This window comes from Amyelois transitella, chromosome 29, assembly GCF_032362555.1.
Source record: "Amyelois transitella isolate CPQ chromosome 29, ilAmyTran1.1, whole genome shotgun sequence".
Classification (NCBI taxonomy): Eukaryota; Metazoa; Arthropoda; class Insecta; order Lepidoptera; family Pyralidae; genus Amyelois; species Amyelois transitella.
The window spans coordinates 5,310,250-5,336,841 of record NC_083532.1 but is presented as its reverse complement, the minus strand read 5'-3'; the positions used below and the strand labels follow the sequence as shown (position 1 = coordinate 5,336,841).

The 26,592-nt window shown below is 38.9% G+C and overlaps 2 protein-coding genes across 2 annotated transcripts in view; one reads left to right on the top strand and one right to left on the bottom strand.

Moving 5' to 3' along the window:
• Positions 1-5,363: 5,363 nt before the first annotated feature.
• LOC106140476 (serine protease 3-like) lies at positions 5,364-6,215 on the bottom strand. Its single transcript, XM_013342072.2, has one exon. It carries the CDS (start codon positions 6,213-6,215, stop codon positions 5,364-5,366), a length of 852 nt encoding a protein of 283 aa, XP_013197526.1.
• Positions 6,216-11,290: 5,075 nt separating this feature from the next.
• Positions 11,291-26,592, top strand: part of LOC106131754 (talin-1) — a 122,893-nt gene continuing 107,591 nt past the window's right edge. The window contains exons 1-2 of the mRNA XM_060952654.1: positions 11,291-11,685; positions 24,823-24,942. The gene's annotated coding sequence lies outside the window, so the exon portion shown is untranslated. The remainder of the gene's footprint in view (positions 11,686-24,822; positions 24,943-26,592) is intronic.

The window sequence follows — 26,592 nt, the reverse complement described above, 5'->3', positions numbered from 1 at the left end:
GATATTTCCATTAATAAACAATTAAATAATCTTAGTACACAATCTTATATGGCAGAGGACAATGAGGTGACAGATTTGACACGAAAAACTATGGATATTCATGCTTCTACAAGAGAAACGCCTTTAATAACAACAGAAGAAGACAAAGTAACAAAAGTTATCATCGAAAACTCGGATACTACGATTGTTAACATTCCGAAAGTCATAACGTGGCAGGAGATGTATGGCACATCTAAAATTACTCTGTCTAGTATAGACAACGATAAAAATGTCACAGAAGATTTCACGATAGATGAATCTTTAGATTCAACTTCTACTATCGATCCACATCTAACGCGTTCAAGGCCTGCTGTAAAAAAAGACGATTTAACAACTGTAGAAGATACAACAACAACAATTGAAACTGTTACACCAGAAGTGTACACAGAAAGCACTTTTAAAATACCAGAACCAGTTACAATAACTTTCGTACATGATTCAGAAAATAGTCTAACTAGTGCAGCCACCGAAGCGGATACTATAGATGCTGAGAAAGTGTTAAGATTTCTGAACGACATCAAAAAGGGTGGTGAAGACATTATGGGTCCGAAGGGTTCTTCTGATGAGAGCTTGCGACAGTTGCAGGGATTGGCCAAATTACAGCAAATGTTAACGGGTTTGTTGAGCAACCAAACACAGGCACAGACATATACAAGCACGACCACTACGGAGACGGAGCCACCCTCGACTATTGACTTTTCTAGCAGTAAACTAGTCGCTAAGGTACGTACGTGAGATACTGTTTTATAGACATGATTTGAGTGCTTCTTCCTCCTGGCTTAAGTCTCGGTTCATCCTCACCTCTCTGGAGAGTAGCCCGGGATATGCCTTTGACCATGGATTGGGTGAGGTTTTTTGTAGACATGTATCTCGAGACTGAACCAGTAAAGGAACACACTCAAATGACTACATTATTTGCAGTGCTATGTGTGTGGTCTGGACGTAGAAGGAGTTCCGTACACTTCAGACTGCGCAGACGCATTCGCCAGCGACTTCATACCGCTGGTGCCGATGAGGGCGAAGGCTCGGGGGATGATATCCTCGTTCAGGAAGTACTGCAGATATCTGAACACGTTAGTATTATAACTGAGCGTTGGTTAGGGAATCTGTCTTAAAATTGTGCCCGTTTCAAGATATGTACAAGTGAGTGTACATTGCTCCCGTGACAATGTACAAATAACTCTTTCCTGAGTTGATGACATTACTCTGGCATTAAGAAATGGGAGTTGCATTTTTGAGTACTCTGTGACCCCGGTCACAATCTCACTGACTCATTTTACAACCGGGACCAACGTGCGAATGACGAAGATGATAGATGTTCAGAGTGGCATGTTGCTGACCCGAATTTAATGTTGCCTGTACGTTGGTTTTGTAATCTGCGCGGAACCATTAGACCAAACTTGATGTAGTGGAGAACAAACCCCAGGAATTATGAGTATCACAATCGAAATAAAATCGTCCATTATCTGCGACATCTAACTCAGCTTAACTACGACCGAAATCTACTAGAACTTACGTCATGCTGCATCAAACTTCCTACTCATTATATTTATTTTTTTTATTATTAAAATCTCATATGAATCACAGTCCACATTTTTTAGTTTGGATAGTTGTGAAGTTGACGTTCTTGAAGAAATTCTGCGGTGCAGTTTGTTACCGCTTCTTCTGCACTGACGCCTTGGAAGCGGCAGTAAACGTATTTGACGTCTACCAAGGTTGTGCCATCAAAATATGACACTAATTAAGTGATACGAAGTGTCCTATACAATGAAATTTTGAATTTGAATTAGTCGCTACCAATTCAGACCTCTCCCCCTGTTACTCTAGCAACCGCGTCATCAACAACGAGAAGGAGCCGCGCTCTGTGTTCGGCCGGTTCACGGGCGGCTGCTCTGTGCGCTGGGTGGACCTGACCGGCATCTACACGCAGCGGTCCTGCCGGAACCGCCGGCGCGCCGTGCTGGGCAGGCACTACGCCAGCAAGCGGATGGCCAAGTTGGAGATGGCTTTGAGTGTGAATGCTTGATTACTTATCGTATTCCAAACCTTTTAACTGCTTTTCGTGGCAAGTGGAAAGAGGTAGTCTGTGCCTACCCCTCCGGGAAAGAGGCGTGATTTTATGTATGCATGTTTAACTACTTCCTTCCAATTTCCTGATAATCATCAACTAGTTCTACATTCATTCATGTTTTTTAATGTAGACAATGTGCATTCGTCCATGATTTAGATTTAAGAGATCTATATCCTAATGGTGAGGTGACGAGTAGGAAGTCTCTGCAAACTCACCGTTATATCTTTGTATGTTAAAATGTAGGTAAATTTTCAATCCTCTTTCAGGAAGTGAATAACGGGTGCATCATCAGCCCAATGGCCACCCTGCTGCCCGTGGCCCGCTCCATCTCCCTCTACGCTCGTTTCCATGCCTGCGTCTGTACGGGGTACTGGTGCAACACCGCCGTAGTGAAGAAGCAATGGATGACGAACAACGCCCTGATGACAGTTTTAGTAGTGCTGTTGTATTGAAAATTGTGATGGTTTGTGTCATTTTAAATTGTTCAGTTTTGAGTGAGCAGTTTTATTTTTTAGATTTTCGTGCCTCGAAGGGATAAATGTACGTCATATCCGTCAGTTTGTGGATTTGGCAGGATGGTCAAGACCGTATACCTAATCTTATAAAATTCTCGTGTCATATTGTTCGTTCCCGAACTCCTCCGAAACTTTCGTGTATGTTAGTATAGTCAATGACAGAGAAACATGAATCTTGTATCTCTACACTAGCCTGTCAAAAAAATTCGTTCCTGCAGTCGAAAAGTCAATAATTCGGCGTTACAGTTAAATTCATCTGCTAACTTTTACCCTGCCTTCTCTCCTCGCAATATAAATTACTCAATTTGCCCAGCACTCTGGCCGCCGCATAAACGCACAAAGTTAGTTTTCGCTATAATCGTAAATTAGCTATAATAGGCTGGCAGCGGAAGCGGCTGTATACGATATTTTCCTTTGCCTCTATTCAAGACGATGCGACGAAAGTTGGCCCCGGCCAGTCTGGCGCCGAAATCTTCCCGCGAACGCGTCTGTCAAACGCCATATTTGCTTACAGTCACCGTTGTAATTCTAACCTAAATGTAAAGTTTTAAGATCCATTTTCGCTTGCCGAGAACATGCAACGCCAGTATTGACTTTTCAATATAAAAGCAATGCGTTCTGTTACTACGTGCGTCTGATATCACAAATTTTACTCTGAGGTTTTAGTAATAGAGGTTATTTTCCAGCTATTTTCCGGAAAATTGTCTATTGACTGAAACATTTTTCGGCGGCGTGGCGAACTGTTGTCTGGGTGGCGCCAATTTTCCGGATAACCTCAAAGGATTAACAACTTTGTGTGTTTAATGGAAAGTTCATTTTAGTATTTATTGTAAAAGACAATCCCTAAAGGGCGAAGTTGAAAAGTTATGTTATATCAAGAGATAGGAATGAATTACAGAGTTATTACATAGGTACATGTTTTCAGACCATAGAGTTCTAAATTGAACGAGAGTTTCAGCTGTCTAACACCCTAAAGGGTCCACTGTTTTGTTAGAAATTATCTATCGAAGTATTTATTGTTGTATTTTACCAATATATTTTTTGGCGTTTTGTGATTTGCGGTATAGCAACTGCTATTTCAAAGCTCATATCCTATAAATGCCCAATGTTTCTGGGCTCATAACCTATTAAAAATGGTCTGACGAAGTGTTGATGTTGTATATCTAAGAGAAATGTGTGTTACGATTTATACTTTTTGTTCAACTTTTCAATTTAATGGAAGTTATAAAGTAACTTAAAAACTTGTCGTTCACTGAGATTTCTATCTGATAATCTAAAATTTATGACAGATATTGGCATAAGGACTAATGATAAAACGAAAAAATTAATAAAGCAATGAAATGAAGAACTTTCTTTTACAATACCATTTTAATACGATTTCATAGGCTTATAAACTTAGGATTCTTCTTTTAGGCGATGGTCTAGCAACCTGTCACTATTTGAATCTCAATTCTATCATCAAGCAAAAATACTGAACGAGACCTACCAGCATTTGCAAGACTGTTGGGTTTGTCTATATATGTACGATTTCAAAGTCAAAAGAGATATGAGGATATGTCATTTGTGATCCTAAACCTGGAGCAAATTGTACAAGTAATCGGAGAGGGGTTTGAGCGTGCAAACAAACAAACATTGGGCACTTTACTTCTGTTGATTCAGACAGTTGACTCTTTATCCGAAGGTATTAAGCTAGGCAAACAAATATGACTGACTGACTGACAACGTAAAGCCGTAATAGGTTAGGTTGGTAGGGACACATTATGAGAAGAGGAGCCAAATAAACTTCATGACTTGAAATTAAGTGTATTTGGAAATTATTGTAACAAATGGAATTATTTCAACCTATAACTATTTGAATCTCAATTCTATCACAGCTGAATGCGGCCTATTAGTCCAAGACTGTTAAGTCCGTCTGTTCCGCAAGTAATATAGACGTGATTGTAATATGTATCTATGTTTTGCCATTTGACTACGGAACTAATAATATGGAATCAACAAAAGTTGTAAAAATCAATAGAATTCAATACGGATTCTAAAGTAATTTGCTATACTACAGTACTTTTAAACAATAATGAGACTTAAATCCCCAATACGGAAGGACTATAATCCGTTCTAGTAATTTACCTAAGTGCCTTCACTACGATATTTTGTACCATTAGACTCGGTGAAGTCAATGATGCATGAACAAAGGTCTTGTCATGTTAATTTTTCGTACAGTAGCATTATTATACCCATGATTTGCAGTTTGCGACTAAGGGAGAGGCTTATAAACTTGGGATGCCTCTTGTAGCGTAAGCTGTCACTATTTAAAATTTAATTCCATCAGAAAGCCAAACAGCTGAACGTGGTCTATCAGTCTTTTCAAAACTGTTGGCTCTCTCCACCCCGCAAGAGATACAGATGTGACTATTTGTATGTAAGTTCTTGCGTGTGGAGATCATATAGTTTCTAATAAGAATATTATCATTCTCAAGCTTGAGTCACCTGATTCTCTATAATCAAATTATTATCTATAATAATTGAGCTTTCCCAGTTGCAAGCTCCGAAAAAGAATAGTAGACACTGGTTCTTCGCAAAACAGTGGTCTTGAACAAGAGGCAAAAATTATTATAAGACATTTTAAATTAGTAGAATCGAGGTATTAGTAGTACATTTCATGTAGCCGTGATAATGAAGCAAGCATTAAAAACTCACACAATTTTATTAGATACCTCAAACAACAAAACTCATACAAAATATTACCCGTAAAACGTCGTGTGTGTCGACTTTAAAATCCAGTCGGAATAATAGGAGACATTTGTGAATATCGCATATTTATTGTCACAGTCTCTGGGTCTCTCTGTCAGGACGCCCACGATCTTGTCTCCGTAGAAAATAGGGCCGAATTCGTGAATGAAACAGTCATCGTAATTCGACAAATCCACGCAAATTAACGACTCGTCTAAATCGACGCCGTATGCTTCTATACACTTGATGCCGTCCGCGATTTTGAGGTCGTAAGTCGTGAAATCATCTGTGAGAAACAGCTTCTTGTGCATCGTGGAGACAGTCCTCCAAATGCTGGCTTGAATTAACGCCGGCACGAACTTATTGTCAAACACCGCCGGCCTCATATTAAAAGGGTAATAATCCACATTTAATTTAGCTACAGCTATGTCATATTTCCCTCGCGAACTGTAATTGAACTTCTCATAAAGTCTCCAGATCAAGATTGGGTAAGTCTGGCTTCTGTTAGTAGACAAGTCGTAATATAACAGCACTCTGTGGGTAGCCCCTCTGGTTCTGCAGTGGGCTGCGGTGATGACCCATTTGGTCAAGATGACGCTGGCGAAGCAAGCGAAGGTCCAGGTGGATGAGGAGTTTCTCGTGATAGCGGCGACGTACGGAAACCTCTCGAAGTTGTCGGAAGAGCTGTTGTCTTTCAAGTTGATGACGCCCATTGACCTGGTGAAACTGTACACGTTCGAATTGAAAAGATAGTCCCTTTTCTTCTCTTCCACGTTGATGTCAGTCGCGAACTTGACCATGACGCAGACCGCCATGATGGCCACGAGGATGAGGAGCGACAGGACAATGCAAGCGGTCTTCATTTCTGGTCGCCGTTATGAGATTTCCGACTATGTAGCATTGTTGTGTACATTTGGCGTTTGATGTAAGACGTTATGAAGCTTCAAGAAGACATGTCATAATCATAGAAATTGTGTCATAATCATAGATAGATGTAGAGCGACTTGAAGTTAGAATAAAGATTATCGCGCGCAAATGATCTCATACATACATACCTACATAATTATATTCACGTCTATATATCCCTTGCGGAGTTGTAAGAGCAAACAGTCTTGAAAAGACTGCTTGGCCACTATCAGCTGTTTGACTTAATGATTTAATTGAGATTCAAATAGTGACAGGTTGCTAGCCAACCGCCTAAAAGAAGTGTCGCCTTTTACGTCATCCATGAGAACGACATGGAGTGGTCCTATTCCTTTTTTTTATTGGTGCCGGGAACCACACGGCACTGAACTCACGTAAAACAAAGCTTTACTAAAAGCGTCCCTCCGATAGGATTGTCCTTGCAATTCGACATGGGTATAATATTGACATACCGACAGATTCCCTTAAGTGAATACGGCTTATTGTAGACGAATACCAAGGGATTACTTGTACTAGAACTGTCTTTTTTGTCTCGTATTAAATATATAGAAAGTTCTAACTGTCAGTACTTATCTGATTTCATTCCAAATATAATATCATACTTATTCATAAAAACATTGCTATACCTAATACCTACATAGTAATATGTAGCAATATGCCGTGTGGTTCCCGGCACCAATTAAAAAAATAAAACGATCACTCCATCTCGTTCCCATGGATGTCGTAAAAAGCGACTAAGGGATAGGCTTTTAAACTTGGGATTATTCTTTTAGGCGACGGGCTCGCAACTTGTCACTATTTGAATCTCAATTCCATCATAAAGCCATACATCTGAACGCGGCCTTTCAGTCTTTTCAAGACTGTTGGCTCTGTCTACCCCGCAAGTGATATAGACGTGACTGAAAACTAATTTAGTTATTATTATTATTAAATCTCTTCCAGTGTGTAAGGTCCGTTGTGCAACCCTCGTGAGATATTCCCAGACATTCGTAAAGATTTGTTCCGTTACGCACGGTCGGCGGCTATCGGAGATTTTCACTATTTTCACAGTTTTATACGACTTCACCCCGAAAAATAGAGTTATCTATACTAATATTATAAAGCTGAATTCGAATTGAAAAATTATATTTGTGTTGAATAGACCATTTATCGAGGAAGGCTTTAGGCTATATACGAGTAACATCACGCTGCAACTATAAGGAGCGAAGAAATATTAGAAAATGTGAAAAAACGGGGAAAAATATTCATCCTTCAATGATGCCCTAAATAACTATTCCACGCGGACGGAGTCGCGGGCACAGCTAGTTTTATATATTTCGGTGTAATTTGTACAGGGTTTACATATGATCGTACAGTTTGCAAAAAAAAAAGCGAGATGATCGCAAACAAACATACATACATACAGGTCACACTGAGAACCTTTTTAATTTTTAACTCCTTTTTATTTGAAGGCGGTTAAAGGAAATCAACACGCCAATGGTTCGATGTGTGCATTGATATTAGTCAATCAGTCAGTCGTGAGATATTACAAAATACATATGTTTAAACATGATAAAGCTTGCATGAAGAGAGTTATGAATGTGGATGAAGCGAAGTAAGTATGCAGAGATATTGGCAAGTGGAAAGATGTAGTCTCTGCCTACCCCTCCAGGAAAGAGGCGTGGTTTTATGTATGTATGTAAGTTTAAACATTTACTTTCTAACTTATCTTGACTAACCGATGCTCATCGTAAGAAAACCTGCACATTCAGGCAACTGGATGTGTAACCATTATCCTATACGTTGTTAGACTCCCCTGCAAAGGTTGCGTAGGTCAGACGGGAGTCGCTTCGTGTAAAAACTTACTCAATTCAGGACAGTGGTTCTCGTATCTCGGGTTCTTCTCCTTTTTACATACATACATATTATCCCTTGCGGGGTAGACAGAGCCGACAGTTTTAAAAAGAAAAGGCCACGTTCAGCCGTATGGCTATATGATGGAATTGAGATTCAAATAGTGACACGTTGCTAGCCCATCGCCTACAAGAAGAATCCCAAATTTAGAAGATTATCCTTTACTCGCCTTTTACAACATCCATTTTTACACTCTACATAATCCCTAATAAACTATATAACGATATTGTCTGTTTATCTGTTTGGAGACGTCAATGGTTCCCGTAAATTTTTATAGCAAGTTCAAATTCTTATCAGATCGGTTCCATCAGGGTCGGAATAAGATAAATTTACTAAAATCGATGTCCTGTTATCAAGATGTGGTAGATAAAATGAATGTCTCTCGTGTCGGTATACAGATCTTTTATTGCTTTTGGAACTTACAACTGCTTTTACGTTTTCTGTTATGTTGGTAGGGGAATTTTATTCGCGAAGTTTGTAAATGTGAACTTAAATTTATATGTTGGGGATGATATTCATGTTATAAATTAAAGCGAAGATATACCTACATGTTCATTTAATATTTTTAATGAAAAGAAAAAATACGATGAATGTGGATTGCAGCAAATGAACGTACAGGTGTCGTTGCAAATGGAAATATGTATGTTAGTTTCTGCCTACCCCTCCGGAGAAGCATCTTTCCCTACAGATTGTTAAAGTCAATCAAGGAAGATGGCATGCAAATTCTTCTATAACGTTTAATGGCGTAGCCTTTTTAAAGCTTTATGGCTATAGTATACGCATCGGTGTAGAAATATTTGGTACCTTATACCTATTATACTTATTAAGTACTCTTTAAATATCGATGAGGATAGGCTGTGCCTACTCCGTAATAAAAAAATACGTGGTATGTGTATGTGTTACTAGCTGTGCCCGCGACTTCGTCCGTGTGGTATAGTTATTTTGGGCATCATTGAAGCCCTCAAGTATGAATAATTTCCCCCGTTTTTTTTTTCACATTTTCCATTATTCCTTCGTTTCTTATAGTTGCAGCGTGATGTTATATAATAGCCTAAAGCCTTCCTCGGTAAATAATCTATTCGACACAAAAATAATTTCAATTCGACCCAGTAGTTCCTGAGATTAGCGCGTTCAAACAAACAAACTCTTCAGCTTTATAATATTAGTATAGATAAGAGAGTGGTTTATTTTTTATTTTATTTTTCTTAATACACTAACTCTAAATTATGACAAATGTCCCAAATGAAATGGTTCGCAAATAAATTGAAAGACATTATAATCCCTACTTGTAACATTAGGCCGCCCTTGCAAAAACAACTCCCCCACTCACAATAAAATTATTCATAACTTACAGCCCTCTCGCTCTGTCCCGAAAATATAGTTTAAGTGGGAAAGGGAAGGGTGTAATAGTGGTAGCCATTTATCAAAAAATTGGCGGGAACAGCGGATGGATGCGATATATTGAGATGTATATCTTTAGTGTTACATATCTACTTGTTTTGATTTTCGCAATGTTTTCTCTCAGAAACTAAGGGGGAGTTTTGCTAAAGTTTCGACAGACAAGATATTGTACGGAACTTCTAACGGCAAGATTTGCAAGACGTAGGCTTTTGGCTATTTATTACATATTTCTTTTTTTTAGGAGAGCTGTGACGTAGTCCTAATGCCTGTCATATGTTTTCGCGTCCTCCATGATTATTTCCTTAGTCGCCTTTTACAACATCTTCGGGAAGGACATAGAGCTTATCTGTAAAAGTTTAAGCCAAAGATAGAATGTTCATAGTACAAATATTAATCTTTCCACGCCAAACTATTCAACAAAAATCGAATTAAAAAAATATAATATTTCCTTAGCGAAAACAATTACTCGCTTCTAATAATTGGTGCCTTTTTTTTTGTTTTTGATATCGAAGGGGAAATCCTTTTTACGGACAACCCCCGAGTCTTCACCCGGGAGAGTGTGGGACTCCTGGTACTTAGTATACCAGCCTACCCACTAAAACCCCTCTGTGCGCCCTTCTTGCCATTTTGAAGGCATCATGGGATCGCAGGCATTTCACCACGAATGAATGAATGAATAATTGGTGCCTCCGATCTCAAATCTCAATGACTTAAATACATTAAATTAACCCGCTTGCTGGGCGCATGTATAATTAATACTATTCGACAACAGATGGCGCTGTTTTTCACTTCCTTTTTTTACATGCGTAATGAATATGATAATGAAAAAGTATTTTTTGTCAACGCTACTACATACGGTAAACTTTTTCAGTATTTTTGTAAAGATTTACTCATATCGCGAGGTAATTAGTCTCAAATCAAACAATAATGAAAGAAAGTAATTTTGCTCTTAATTTTTCATCAGGCATTCGAACTGTTTCCAATTATTTACATCCATGCTTTTCCGAACGCCGTTTGCGTAGTTTTCATTAAGTTAAAATGTTTGTAAACAATGTGAAATACTAAAACTGCTTTGTAACACCCGCAGCCACACCCTATCGTGAAAGCCTTCGAAAACACTATACTGCTTACATTATTATAATCTGACCTTTGAATCGGGCACGGTAGCTGCGAAACGACTAAGTAGGTAGGTACCTTCCTAATGAATAGTAATTTAGAAGTTCGCCGATGATGTAAGAGGTGACCAAGGGCAAAAACCTAGTGAAAAAACTCGTAGGATCCTAACGTCTCCAGATCCAAAAGGTCTCCAGTGCGTAAGCACCCGGGACAAATGCCAGTAAGGGAGATAAATTGTTCTACATATGCATAAGTTGTTTGCATTAAAAGCAATTTACTCGAACTCCGATCAGAATCTTAACTTGGTTAATGAAACTAATTAAGACATTTAAGTGCTTGAAACAACTTTAACTCAAAAGTAGGTCGGAAGTTGAGGGCATCAAATTGATTCGCTCGCTTTCTCAAATAATGTGCAGCCTACGCTGGGCCTTGCAATCCAATCGAATACCCCACATTACTATACCAGCCAGTTGGACAAGACAACATGCCTTATAAAGATAAGTCACCATTTACGCACTGCTGTTTTACAATGAAAACAAGAGGTAGGTATGGTATGATACAATAAAACTATACAGAAATAGCGATGACTCAAAGTTGAGGCTGAATTACGCGAAAACACACGTCCAAAGCGGAACGTGAATCAGCTGAACTCTAAAAAATCAATACGCGCGCGTTACACAAATTGTTTTGATAGTTGCAACATTTAGACAGGTGCTAACTGCTGTAATAATTTTTATTTATTTAGTTTTAAAATTACTCACTTGAGTGAACTGAAATAAAGCTAGCTTTAGCTTTTAATTTTGTTTATTGAGTGTCGAAATTAAATTATCTCCGGTGTGAACATAGCCTCAGGTGGTCGCTGCAGTTGGATTGCTGGTGTTCTGTACCAGATGGCGCAGTAGTACTCGTGATGTTGTTACATACCGTATGGGCGTGTGAGTGCTTGTGTAAAAATTAAGTGTTTTGTGATGTTAAAATCGCTTACGGAGCGTAAAAACGGTGAGTACAATGACTTAACTATTTAATCTATCAGATAAAATAATCGCAACCGTGTGAGCTTTACAGAAATCGCGCAGGAAATGCGAAAACCTACATCTGTTCGATTAGACGTATAACCCGACCAAATTTAGGTCGCGTCATTAGTGGCGCACTTCCTCTTGTTCCCGTTCGACTCAATTTTGCCGGGTTGTATTCCCGCCATCTTGTGGCTGGAGCTTTTCAGGATTTCGTATAAATATATCGATCGTATTTCTTCCGTAACCCAATTCCATCTTTAATACTGTTCCTAATGGAATATGGGTGTTATACTGAAATGGAGATGATCACCCGCCTCCGTTCTATTTCATTGTGTTCCTCATAAGGTTTTGTTGACATTAGCAATCTGGTATTTAGGAGTCAAAAAGTTGATGAGATAATATTCTAATTGGTATGGAAGCCCTGTAGAGCGTTGTAGGGCGTTTGTCCACTTTCACGGTAGCGGGAAAGATCAAATTTTAATCAACGAAACAAGTTGATGAGTAAACTTTTTGGCCTTGCTTGGCGCCTCAGTGACATCAGAAATTTAAATAGATTTTTATAGAGCCCTGTTTCTTTAGTCGCGTCCTCGAACGCTTGAGATGACACAATTTTAATACAGACGCCGTTTGTATCTTGTGCATTAATTGGCCAATAATAATCTTTAATTGTCAGTTGATAAAGAAGGATCATCTGTTTTTTTTTGTCAGTAAGAAGACTTTACTTTGAGTCTATAGGCGGGGAATCCCGCAGTCCTTAGTTTTGTATTCCTTAACGGAAGTCACCTTTGGCAAGCTCCTAACGTGCAAATCATCCGAAGAAATATTGTAAAAACAACTAGACCAAAGCCCAGATCCTTAAACGTTTGCCTGGATGTTCACACCTGTGAGATTACAGGTAAAACAGTAAATAACCAATGTTACTCTTGAAGGCTTATATATCTTTGTGCCAAATTTCATAAAAATTGGTCCACTAGAATACAACTGATGATTTTCATAGATACAAACAAACATACATAACTCTCTTTATACATTATTGTGGATTATGCCAAGCATTTGATAATATTTAATGATAGTAGATAGAACTACATATTAGTTATTATCATTATAAGCCATTTGTTCAAATACATCAAATAATTGTTGTAACTAATTAATAGAGGACTTTTTTTTTTCTTATAGTCAATCTTCGGCTTACTACTTAATATTTTCACTTTTTGGGAACTTATTAGTATATTGATATGCTGACTACACATTAAATTTAATGAAAGCTATCATGAAGCCAAACAGCTGGAAGTGGCTTATCAGATTCTTTAAGACTGTAGGCCCTGTCTACCCCACAAGGGATATAGACGTGACTATATGAATGAATGAATGATTATCATGTTGGTCTGGTATCGGAGGGAGAGCCTAGTGGGTGCCAGCTGTTCATCGTCCCACCAAGATAGTAAAGGCAATTAAGGTAGATGTTAAACTTAGGATTCTCATTTTGGATGATGCACTAGCATTCATATTTGAATCTTAGTACGTACATACATATAATCACGTCTATATCCCTTGTGGGGTAGACAGAGCCAACAGACTTGAAAACACTGAAATTCCACATTTAATGTTGAATCTTAGTTTTATAGTTAAATTCAACTGTACATGGTTAATTGTCTTTTGAAGGCTCTGTTTGTTTGTCTATCATTTTTTAATTTGAGAATGTTAGGGAAAAAGATGTAATATGTGTGTATTTTGTCTCCCGAACAAGGGCATTCACTAGTTATACTAGGTGCCCGACGCAACTGCACACAGAGATATAAATATTTTAAATAGAGCTGACAACTGATAGCCACCTGTCAGCTGCATGTCTTATTAGAACTATACCTATGTACGTGTTAGAAGTGATTAATAAATAAGTATTGGGGCATTGTTACTCATGCAAATTGTACATAACCAAGTAGCTAGTATTGAATGAATATTTTGCTTGAGGTATTTGGGAAATTCAAGATGGCTAAAGTGATGATGTGTGTTGGGAAGTGTTGGGTTATCCATGAAATCTCACATCGTTGGTTTTTTAATAGATTAGCTGTGCTCATAACTTTGTCCGCGTGGAATAGTTATTTTGGGCATTATTGAAGCCCTCAAGGATGAATAATTTTCCCTGTTCTTTTCTCATTTTCCAGTTTTTTTTGGTCCTTATAGGTGCAGCATGATGTCATATATAGCCTAAAGCTTTCCTTGATAAATGGTCTATTCTATGCAAAAGGAATTTTTCAATTTGAACTAGTAGTTCCTGAGATATTTGAACGCGCTAGTTCAAATAAACAAACTTTTCAGCTTTATAATGTTAATAAAAATTTGAGTGTTTTTGACCTAATTCTGCCTGGTGGTAAGCAACCGGCCTAAGGTTGGTGCACGTAAGCTCGAATAGTGCCTGTTCACTCTAACATTGTCCATGGTCAAAGACATACTCCGGGTATCATTCTCTCCAGAGAGGTCTAAAAGCCAGGGGGAAGGACTCTTACCTTCACAAATTCCCACACGAACGAGATTTGAAACAGATTTGATTTTCGAGTGCCGCGTGGCCCCCGGCACCAATAAAAAAAAGAATAAGACATCTCGTTCTCATGTATGTCGTAAAAGGCGACTAAGGGATAGGCTTACAAACTTGGGATTCTTCTATTAGGCGATGGGCTATCAGCCTGTCACTATTTGAAACTTGATTCTATCATTACGCCAAACAGCTGAACGTGGCCTCTCAATCTTTTCAAGACTGTAGGCCCTGTCTACCCCCAATGTATCTATATGTATGTAGATTTTCACGGACGGCGTTTTTGGCATAATTTAGTATTAAAAGTGACAAGCTTCGATCAGGTATAAAAAAATGTATATTTGATCGAAGGTGACAAGTAAAAATTATCAAAGGAAAAATATGGTAGGAAGCAATGAATGTCGGCGGGACGGAGGTCAACATGTCTCGTCTCGATCGATGATCTAACTGCTACGAACAGTGTGTTAACTAACTAAATGTGATGGTTTTGTGTGGTGTCCGGCAAAGAATAACTAGACAACTAACTAAATTTCAACTAAATATCTAGCTAGCGAAGTCTCAGTCGCTAATAGTCCCGTTTTTACGTTGGTACAATACCTCACAAAGTGATTAAATTATTGACAAATTATTTTTTCCGATGATGTCGTAAAAGGCTACTAAGGGAATATATATGTATATTATAAACTTGGGATTCCTCTTGTAGGCGATGGGCTAGCACCAGTCACTATTTGAATATCAATTCTATCATTTAGCCAAACACCTGGACGTGGCCTGTCAGCCTTCAATACTATTGGCTCTGTGTAGCCCGCAAGGGATATAGACGTGTCTTGTCTATATTGAGATGGGTATGTTTGAAGTGAAAGAAGTAGTTATGCGGGGATCGTGTCAAATGGAAAGATGTATTTTTTGCCTATTCCTCTGGGAAAGAGGTGTTATTTTATGTATGTAAGTAAATTGAAAAAAAAGAATAGAACCACTCCATCTCTTTCCCATGGATGTTGTAAAAGGCGACTAAGGGATAGGCTTACAAACTTGGGATTCTTTTTTAGGCGATGGGCTAGCAACCTGTCACTATTTGAATCTCAATTCTATCATTAAGCCAAATAGCTGAACGTGGCCATTCAGTCTTTTCAAAGATTGTTGGCTCTATCTACCCCGCAAGGGATATAGACGTGACCATATGTATGTATGTAAGTAAATTGAAAATATGTATTACGTATCGATATAATAATAACTGGCTTGAAGCCGTGTTGTAACTTCCTGCAGCCGTTCCATTTTGTTGGAAACATTAAATACGGCTATTTTAAGAACTGCTCTTTCTACGGATTCCCTGTCAAAGCCCTCTCAGAGTTTACGATTTACCAGTAAATACTTTTATCTTTTACGTTGAGAGAGAACGTTGTGAGGGAACCTTTACATTCAGGTAACTAACGATGATCAATGACAATACGGGTAAGGTTACCCTGCAAAGGTCAGATGTGGATCGCTTCGTGTTAAAACCTGACTCACCCAATCCAGGATCAGGTCAAAAGGCGCACACCATGCTCCTCTCCAGAGTGGCGAGGATGCGACCGGGACTAAAGCCAAGAGGAAGAAGTGAATAGTTAAAGGCAATTTTTTTTCGAAAATTCCCATAAGATGTATGTTTCAATAAAAATGGCCGAAACTTGAGTACAGTAAAGTGTTATTTGTTTTCACCAGCAGCTTTCACAGAAGAATATAGATTTTTCGCGAATCAAACGAAAACTATAATTCCCTTTTTCATACAAAGTTTCTTTAAATTCGGGCAGCTTTTTAGTCGTGACGTGGCAAACAGACATAATTTTGCATTCGTATAAGTATAGTTAGTTATAAAATACCTATCTGGAATCCAAGCTACCTACTTAGTGTAATATTATCTGATTGGCTCATGACGTTACAGTTTAGCGAGTCAATGCAACTTACGTATCGGGTCAGATCTGACTCGGCAATGACCTGATTGTAGTGTTAACGTTAAAATCTTACAATGATGTTATTATTGCTTATAAACTTGGGATTCTTCTTTCGGGCAATGGTTTAGCAACCTGTCACTAATTGAATTTCTATCATTTTTAAGTCAAACAACTAAATGTGGCCTGTGAGTCTTTTGAAGACTGTTGGATCTGTTTACTCCGCGTGGGCTATAAACGTGATTATATGTATGTATGTTCTTAGCTTGATTCTCTCAGTTGCTAAGATTCCCAGCCCTGTATATTCCTCTCCACATTGTCCGCTCTCGGCATACTCTCTTGAGGTAGATTGCCTAATAAATAAAATAAACATACATACATACATATAGTCACGTCTATATCCCTTACGGGGAAGACAGAGCCAATAGTCCCGAAAAGACTGATTGGCCACGCTTAGCTGCTCGGCTTAATGATGGAATTGAGATCCAAATAGTGACAGGTTGCTAGCCCATCGCCTTAAAAAAAAGGATCGCAATTTTATAAGGCTATCCCTTAGTCGCCCCTTACGACATCCATGGAAAAGAGATGGAGTGGTCCTATTATTTTTTCTATGGGTGCCGGGAACCCAAGATTGTTTTCCAACTCTTGCTAACATTACACGTTTAGAATCATTGCAATGGTCCGTGGTCACCGAGCGAATGGAAACCAGCGGGCTGTACTGCTCTCCGTCTTCACGGCAGTTCGTTTATCGCCAACACAGATCGCCAAATTGTTACTATGCTAACTACCGTCAGAATTCACACTAGCCGAGTCCGTATTTTGAAACGAGACTTTATTTCATTATGTTAATTTGATGTTATTTTCCTCTTAACCAGCAAGGTACTGAAATCCTTCTAATTTGTGTAAAAAAAGTTTGTGAGTAGGAGGATGTCATTATGGATGTTTGTTTACTCTTTCACGCAAAAATTACTGCACCGATCACGATGAAATTTGGTATGTAGATAGTTGAAGACCCAGAATAACTTATAGGCTACTTTTTATCTCAGAGTTCCCGCGGGATTGATTGTTACGTTATGATAGGGGTCTAAAGCGGACGTAGTCGCGGGCGGTGTCAAGTAAAATATAATTATCAAATTACGCAGATGAATGAGTACAAGGTCTCATTATATAAAAGGAATTTAGTCACAAGAAATTGTAATGAAAATCCCAGTTCTTAGAACTGGTCGAAAACTGTTCGTCATACGTTAAATTGATCACATTAAACCATTAAGCTGTAATGACTAATGATTTGTTAATGGCTTACTACACTAGAACATCATTATTAATATTATTACCAACTTATAAAAATAAGGGATAGGCTTATAAACTTGGGATTCTTATTTTAGGCGATGGGCTAGCAACCCGTCACTATTTGAATCTCAATTCTATCATTAAGCCAAACAGCTGAACATGGCCTATCAGTCTTTTCAAGACTGTTAGCTCTGTCTACCCGACAAGGGATATAGACGTAACCATATGTTTGTATGTATAACTCTCTTCATGCACAAGCTTGTTTCGGCATTGCGTGAATGTGTGAGTCGATCAGTCAGTCGAGATTTTATTATAATAACTAGAGGCCGCCCGCGACTTCGTCCGCATGGAAACCCTATCAATCCCGCGGGAACTCTGGGATAAAAAGTAGCCTATGTGTTATTCTGGGTCTTCAGCTACCTACATACCAAATTTCATGGTAATCGGTTCAGTAGTTTTTGCGTGAAAGAGTAACAAACATCCATACAAACTTTCGCCTTTATAATAGTAGTAGGATGACACAAAGTTAAAATGTGAGTCATCAGTTGATTCCGACGTCCCGTTTTTTCTAACTACTATAAATAGTAATCAACATGATTTGAAATCAGCTATACCTTATAGGGTATTGTCTAGGTCATATGCACTTCCTTATGCAGATAGAACTAAGTATTTACTGTATGGTAGGTTTGCTACGATACAATAATGACTAGACTTTACAAAATCATGCGTTTGTTCCGGTTGTAACCTCATACCTCTCAACCTCTGGAGTGGAGCCTGGAGTACGCCCTTTTACCATGGATCCTGGATTGGGTGAGTCAGGTTTTACAAAATCATGCGTTTGTTCCGGTTATAACCTCATACCTCTCAACCTCTGGAGTGGAGCCTGGAGTACGCCCTTTTACCATGGATCCTGGATTGAGTGAGTCAGGTTTTTACACGAACCGACTCCCGTCTGACCTCCGCAACCTTTCCAAGGGAACCTAACTCGTATTATTCATGGTTAAAACCATATACTTGGTTTTGCTATCGAAGAGGAAATCCTTCTACCGGATGACTGCGATGACAATGACGTATCTTAACCCGAAAGAGTGTGGGACTCCTGGCACCTAATGTGCCAACCTACCCACTTAAATGTTTCCTGGGCGCCCTTGTCATTTTTAAGGGGAAGATCGGCGTACCTAGACCTTTAGGACAAAATCCTTCCACTTGTCTCACAATGTGGAGTAGGTTGTTCGGCCGCTTCTTCTACTGATGCGCTTTGGAAGCGGTGGTAGATATGATTAGATTTAAGTGATGTGACGTCAATAAGTGATTTTATTTTATTTTATTAAAGAAACCAACAGCGTATACATTAAATAGTAATACAGTATTAATCTTATGCTATTATAAGGCCAATGACAGGTTTCTCAGTGATACCTTGTATCCAATTTTGAAAATAAAACTATTTTATTCTAATAGGATATCTCATGTTAATACTGGGTTTGGCGGAGTTAATATTACCGCAGTACTAGACTTGTTAGTGGCCTGTTACTGTTAGGTTCAGAATCTCAACAATTTGTTAACAAATAGTTATTGATAAGAATGATGAATCATACGTGTATCTCCGCTCAGGTCATCGAACTGGAGGAGCGCCAGCCAACGAGCCAACGTTTGCCAAACCAATTAGTAGGAATTCGGAATGTTGGGCCAATGTTTGGACTCGTGTGTTAAGCCTTCTGACGAATTCTGGTTGGCTGTTTAGAGACAGAGCAATTTTTCAGGGGCAATTTTGAGACGCTCTGTTTTCACATTCTTCTTTGGGACAGAGAGGCTGTAGAGGGAAAAAAGAACTGTTCAAGAGCAATTTTAAGACGCTCTGGATGACCAAAGAAAACAGAGAGAGAAAATGATTACATTAGCAAGATAATTTTCATGTAAAGCATGCCGTGTGGTTCCGGCCATTTCAAATTCTAGGATCTACGCTAAAATAAGTACCTATCTATCCGTTGTAATGCTTTTTACAAGAGCTAGTGCCGTGTGGTTTCGTCACTTTGGAATAGAACCACTGGATGGATGTCGTAAAAGGCGTCGATCTCTTGTATTGGCAATGGGCTAGCAATCTGACACTAAATGAATCTCAAATCTATACTAATATTATAAAGCTGAAGAGTTTGTTTGATTGAAGGAACTATGGTATATATACATATATCAGATTCGAATATACATATATCAGGTTCGAATTGAAAAATTCTTTTTGCGTTGAATAGACCATTTATCGAGGAAGGCTTTAGGCTATATAACGTGACGCTGCAACTATAAGGAGCGAAGAAATAATGGAAAATGTGAAAAAAAGGGGAAAATTAAACATCCTTGAGGGCTTCAATGATGCCCAGAATAACTATTTCACGCGGACGAAGTCGCGGGCACAGCTAGTAAATGTATAAAATAGTGCAGAGTAATTATATTCTCACTTTAATGATATAATAACGACGTAATCTAGGTAACAACATGATTTACAAATGATCCCAGAATCATTATAACGTGTATGCAATCAGAAATTGTGTGAAGAACATAATCTAAAATTCTAAACTGTACAGTTTAGATAATGAAAGCTAACTTTTGCCCGCGGATCTGCTTACATTATGGTCGTTTATCGTAAATGCCACGGATTAGGTGATTTTGTCGCAATTCAAGGAATTATATATATTAGGAATTATTTAAACATTAAGACATGATTGGACTAACAAAATTTCAGGCTGCTTAGGTATGACACCGATCCGTGAATTAACGGCCTCTGTGGCTCAGCGGTAGTACGCTTGTCTGTGACACCGGAGGTCCCGGGTTCGAATCCCGGCCAGGGCATGATGAGAAAAGAACTTTTTCTGATTGTCCTGGGTCTTGGATGTTTATCTATATAAGTATTTATTATAAAATATAGTATCGTTGAGTTAGTATCTCGTAACACAAGTTTCGAATTTACTTCGAGGCTAACTCAATCTGTGTAATTTGTCCCGTATAGGTATATTAAAAAAAAATTCTATGATGATTAAGTCCATGTTATCAAAGTAAAATGAAACACCGGCCAAGTGCGAGTCGAACTCGCCTTTTATGACATCATCACGTTGTTACTTAAATACATATATGTAAAAGTGAGATTTTGAATTTCGGCTTCCAGGGTAGACATACAACATACATACATATGGACACGTCTATATCCCTTGCGGGGTAGACAGAGTCAACAGTCTGTATGGCCACGTTCAGCTATTTGGCTTTGTGATAGAATTGAGATTCAAATAAGAGACAGGTTGCTAACCCATCGCCTAAAAAAAATCCCAGGTTTGTAAGCCTATCCCTTAGTCGCATTTTATAACTATTCTTCGCTTCTTTTGAAACTATTTACCATTTTCTTGTTACATACATATAATCACGTCTATATCTCTTGCGGGGTAGACAAACCCAACAGTCTCGAAAAGACTGATAGACTTCGTTCAGCTATTTGAATTTAAGATCGAATTGAGATTCAAATAGTGACAGGTTGCTAGCCCATCGCCTAAAAGAAGAATCCCAAGTTTATAAGCCTACCCCTCAGTCGCCTTTTACGACATCAATGGGAGCGAGTGGTCCTATTCTTTTACTATTTTCTTGTTACTTTTAAATTTCTATGCAATAAAGATATTACAAACAAACAAATGAATAAAACTGTGGACTAGTTCCTCACAATTTGTACGAACACTTTTATTATGGTATGGCCTTGTCCGAAAAAAAAGCGTGTCGCAATCCACTGAGAACGATCTACCTGGCGGGTGTCTTAACAGTATTGAAAGCAGCTGATATTGTTTTTTTTTTTATTGTTGTTATAATAACTTTCATTAAATAAATATGTATATAAATAAATATATACGGGACAAATTACACAGATTGAGTTAGCCTCGAAGTTAGTTAGAGACTTGTGTTACGAGATACTAACTCAACGATACTATATTTTATAATAAATACTTATATAGATAAACATCCAAGACCCAGGCCAATCAGAAAAAGTTCTTTTCTCATCATGGCCGGGAATCGAACCCGGGACCTCCGGTGTCACAGATAAGCGTACTACCGCTGCGCCACTGAGGCCGTTAAATGTTTCTTACAAATGCCGTGTGGTTCCCGGCACCAATCCTGAAAGAATAGGACCACTCCATCTCTTTGTCATGGATGTCGTCTAAAGCGCCTAAGGTAAAATAAGCTTGGGATTCTTTTTGTAGGCGATGGGCTAGCAACCTGTCACTATTCGAATCTCAATTCCATCATGAAGCCATACAGCTGAGCGTGGCCTTTCAGTCTGTTCAAGCATGTTGGCTCTGTCTACCCCGCAGGGGATATAGACGTGACTATACGTATGTATGTATGCCTCTAAGTGATCACACTACCATAGAGAGACGTCACGATGACGTCATGATGATCGCGCATGGATGACTCAAGTCACAACACCATGAATGACATACCATTGAAATGATTCGGATGGATTTGATTCAATCATCAATTTGTAGGTTAGCGTTACTCAATATCATTGGCGTAGTTTTGAAACAATGCCTCAAGACTGTTGCATCCCAACTTATATTAGGTACATACACACATATGGTCACGTCTATATCCCTTGCGGGGTAGACAGAGCCAACAGTTTTTAAAAGATGAAAGGCCACGTTCAGCTGTTTGGCTTAATGATAGTATTGAGATTCAAATAGTGACAGGTTGCTAGCCCGTCGCCTTAAAGAAGAATACCAAATTTATAAGCCTATCCCTTCGTCGCCTTTTACAACATCCATACTCCTTAACGCTCTCATTTCTACCATGCTGTAAATGTTGTCTGGAGTACCTACGTAACTTTTGGAGAGTTGGACTGTTGCATGTTATCAACTGAGCTAAAAAGGGCTCAGCCACTAGGCCCTTAGAATCGGAAGGTCGGCTAGCCACCGTCCAGCCGTGGGCGGAACTTTCACGGCGCCGTGGGCGCGCCCACAGTCCACGGCACGGCGGAAGTGACGCAATTTGTTCGGAGGATTCAAAGGTCACTGCTTAGGCACGTGTGATACATACAGAAGTTTATCCCTTAAGGGTCAGACAGAGTTGATAGTCATGAAACTCAAAGACCACGTCAATATGGATAGCTTGATGTTTAAATAAATATTGACATTGACACGTTATTCCTCCTGGCTTTTGTCGCACCTGGGAGAGGAGCCCGGGGTTTGCCTTTGACCATGGATCCTGGATTGGGTGAGTCAGGTTTTTACACGAAGCGACTCCCGTCTGACCTCAGCAACCTTAGCAGGTAAACCTAACCCATATTGGATCCATGGTTACATTTTGAATTGCCTGAATGTGCAGGTTTCCCCACAATTTTTTCCCTCACCGTAAGAGCATCGTTTAGTATTCACTCTGACTGCCCCGAAAGGGGTTTACTTGTGACTGTATGTATTTTTTTTAAAGGGCACATTACTCAGATTGAGTTAGCCTCGAAGTAAGTTCGAGACTTGTGTTACGAGATACTAACCCAACGATACTATAATTTTATAATAAATACTATTATAGTTAAACGTCCAAGACCCAAGACAATCAGACAAAGCTCGTTTCTTATCGTGCCCTGGCCGGGATTCGAACCCGGGACCTCCGGTGTCACAGACAAGCGCACTACAGCTATGCCACAGAGGTCGTTGCATGCATGAGTGTGTGTGTGTTTATAGTAAAGTAAATGCAGTTTACAAACAACGGGAACAAATGCACCTGTAACGGTAACCCACATTACAGATAAGATGGGTTATGGTGAAACACGTGCGAAGGCATAAAATAAGTAACTATTACACAAGCCTTGCGATATACTTATAAACCTACATACATATAGTCACATCTTTATTCCTCGCGGGGTGGACAGACCAACAATTATGAAAAGACTGATAGGCCACGTTTGGCTGTTTGGCTTAATGATAGAATTGAGAAACAAATAGAGACAGCTTGCTAGCCAATAGCCATAAAGAAGCATCAAGTTTCAATACCTATCCCTTAGTCGCCTTTTACGACGTCCATAGGGAAGAGATGGAGTGGTCCTATTTTAGTGGAGTAGTTATTTTGTGCGCGGGAACCACACGGCTTTCTACTTACTAAATAAATCCTACCGATATAAATACCTACGCGTTCACAGCGTCAGTGCAAAAGAAGCGGTAACAAACTGCATTGCAGTATTTTCTTCAGTTACGTCAGCTTCAGTGGTTTCGTATGTGTGTTAATAGAAGCCTTAATGGTCTGCCTTGCAGTACCTCTACTTTGCCCTTTGGAGATAACAAATTAATGTCAGTTACGTGATGTGACAAAAAATTATAGAATTCATATTTGCTGTGATATTTTTCGATGTGTTAGTAGACCTTGTTCATCAAAAATTTAATATTTTGACCTTACAAAAAGACTTATTAATTGGATGAACTTCCACTTAACATTCTAGATGAAGCAAAAGATCTTTTATCTTATATTTGAGAACACAATTGTCTTACTTTTATATTCCGCATACAAAGTAACTTGGTAAGAGACACCGCCGACCTGGCTCTGACCCCGGACCGTGCCCGGGACCTCGCCTTATGTAAGGGGCTCCGCTGAGTCGCAGACCGGAGCTAGACGGCGCCACGGCGACTGGCGCCGGGACCGGGACGGCCGCATCTCTCCGTCCCGCTCGCCCGCGGATTTCTGGCGCCCAACGTGGTGCGGTTTATTTTGCGAATTATAAATGTTAATCCACCTCTTCGTGTACCTTGATGCTGATGGATTTTGAATCCGTTTACATAATGTGTAAAATGGTGCGTGAGCTCTTAATGGAGTTGGTTGTAGTTTATGACGTGGATATTAAAACTTTAAACCCAAATAGGTACTTTTAGGTGATAGGCTAGCAATCTGTTAAGCACTATCTGCGTCTCATTTTTATCACCTAATCTTTTAGCTGGACGGGCTCTTATGCGATTTTTCGACATGACTGTGAACCCGTGAATTTATTCCCTCTTAAATTCTGTCTTCTTCTATTTGGCAACATTCCCCGTCACATTGTCCGTCTCGTAACAGCAATTTAGGTTGGCAATCCAACTAATGGAAAATTGTTTAATTTATGTATTTATATACATCAAGGAAAATAAGAATAATACTTAAAGAGAAATTCAGTACAAGGGCACTACTTATTTCTAGAGAAATGTCTACCAGCAGGCCCGCTACAGGAAAGTGTAAAGAAAGGCATTGGCTTGTGTACATAATAATTAAGATATAAACTTACTTTTTGTACTTAACAAACATTTCCTACTCCTACTTTCATATTTAATTTACCTACTCTATTCTTTTGTATGTTTATTTACCTATTTTCTCATCTCTTTCCCAGGTATATGAACTGCAATGTGAATTAGAACACACGCCCACGAGTGCCTTACAAACGAAGTGCCTTAAACAAACAAACAGACAAGCAAACGAACGAAACAACGACCTACGAATATTTCATACGGTAAGTCCTTAGTATGCTCCTCTCTTGTAAGCGATGGACTAGCAATCTGTCACTATTTGAATGTCAATTCTACTGGCCTTTCAGTCTTTTCAAGACTGTTGGTCCTGTCTAGTACTTGATAAAGGCGTTATTATATGTATGTATATAAGCTTGCCGATATACGTCACCATGCTTTTCTTTCCATATATGGGTCAGGCCGCGAAAATTGTCAATTGTATCACAAAAGTAACACAAGACATTTTGAGTTACCATAACACAAATGTAACCCAAAAGCAATACACGTTTTGGGTAAAGTTCGTTTCAGATTGGTGACTAAAATAACCTAAATATATATATTTCATTCCGTTTAAAGTCTCACTCCTCGTGTCATCTCTCATGCTAGCCAGGCCCAAAAAAATATTTATATGGCAAAACAACGTTTGCCGGGACAGCTAGTTATATGTATGTATGTATGTAAGCTTGCATGGCACGTCATCACGCTTAAAGAAAGAATTCCTTAAATATCATTCCGTTTACAGATTCTCTCCACGTACATACATACATACATAAAATCACGCCTCTTTCCCGGAGGGGTAGGCAGAGATAGTCTCTGCCTACACTTCCGGGAAAGGCAGAGACTACCTCTTTCCACTTGCCACAATCTCTGCACACTTCCTTCGCTTCATCCACATTCATAACTCTCTTCATGCATGCTCGGCGGTTTCGGGTACTCTTGCCCTGACCCTTTACCAGGACGTCCTTAATTTGATCAAGATACGTTCGTCTAGGTCTTCCCACTCCGACCTTTCCCTCCACACTCTCCTTGTATATCTGCTTAGTCAACCTGCTTTCATTCATCCTCTCCACATGACCGAACCATCTTAACATACCCTTTTCCATTCCTGTAACTACATCTTCTTTCACATTCACTCCACGTGTAATGTTTAATTCTAGTCAGGCCCATACTTCTACTTAGACAGCTTCTAAATGATATTAAAGAAGAACACTGACTGACGTACAGTCCAAAAAGCTATGACTTGAAGATATGAAATTTGGCATGTTATCTTCCCATAATACGAGTACCATTCTGTTTACAGCAGAGTTCCCCAAACTTTGTGTCGTAGACCCCTTGTCATGTTTTTCCGTGTTGGGTAGAGGTACTTACCTGATATTGATTTTCTGTATCCCTACAACTTTAACAATTTTATGAACATGTCTAATATTTTTTTAACTTCATAAGTACTTTTATAAATAATGTATAATATGTTTTGATATTATATGATAGTATGATGTAAGTAAATAGGTACAGTGTATGTGTTGAGATCCACTATCGTGGACCCTCATTTTCATTTCATGGACCCCCAAAATATATTCCCTAATAATCAAATAATCACAGACCCCTAGGGGTCGATATAGACCATTTTCGGAATCACTGGTTTAGAGTCTTACTCCACGTGTCATCTTTCATAATTACTAGACAGACCCATACTTCTAATTTAGATTTTAATAAATTGAAAACAATTTTTATGAAAATTTAATATGAAGTTTCCTTAAATGAACGAGATTCTTCGTTAAGAGCAGCCGCGTGCGTGCACTAGTAAAGATATAAAACATATTTTTTTACCTCCTTCAAACCGATTTTGATTCGGTTTTCAGTAATGTGTTTGTTAC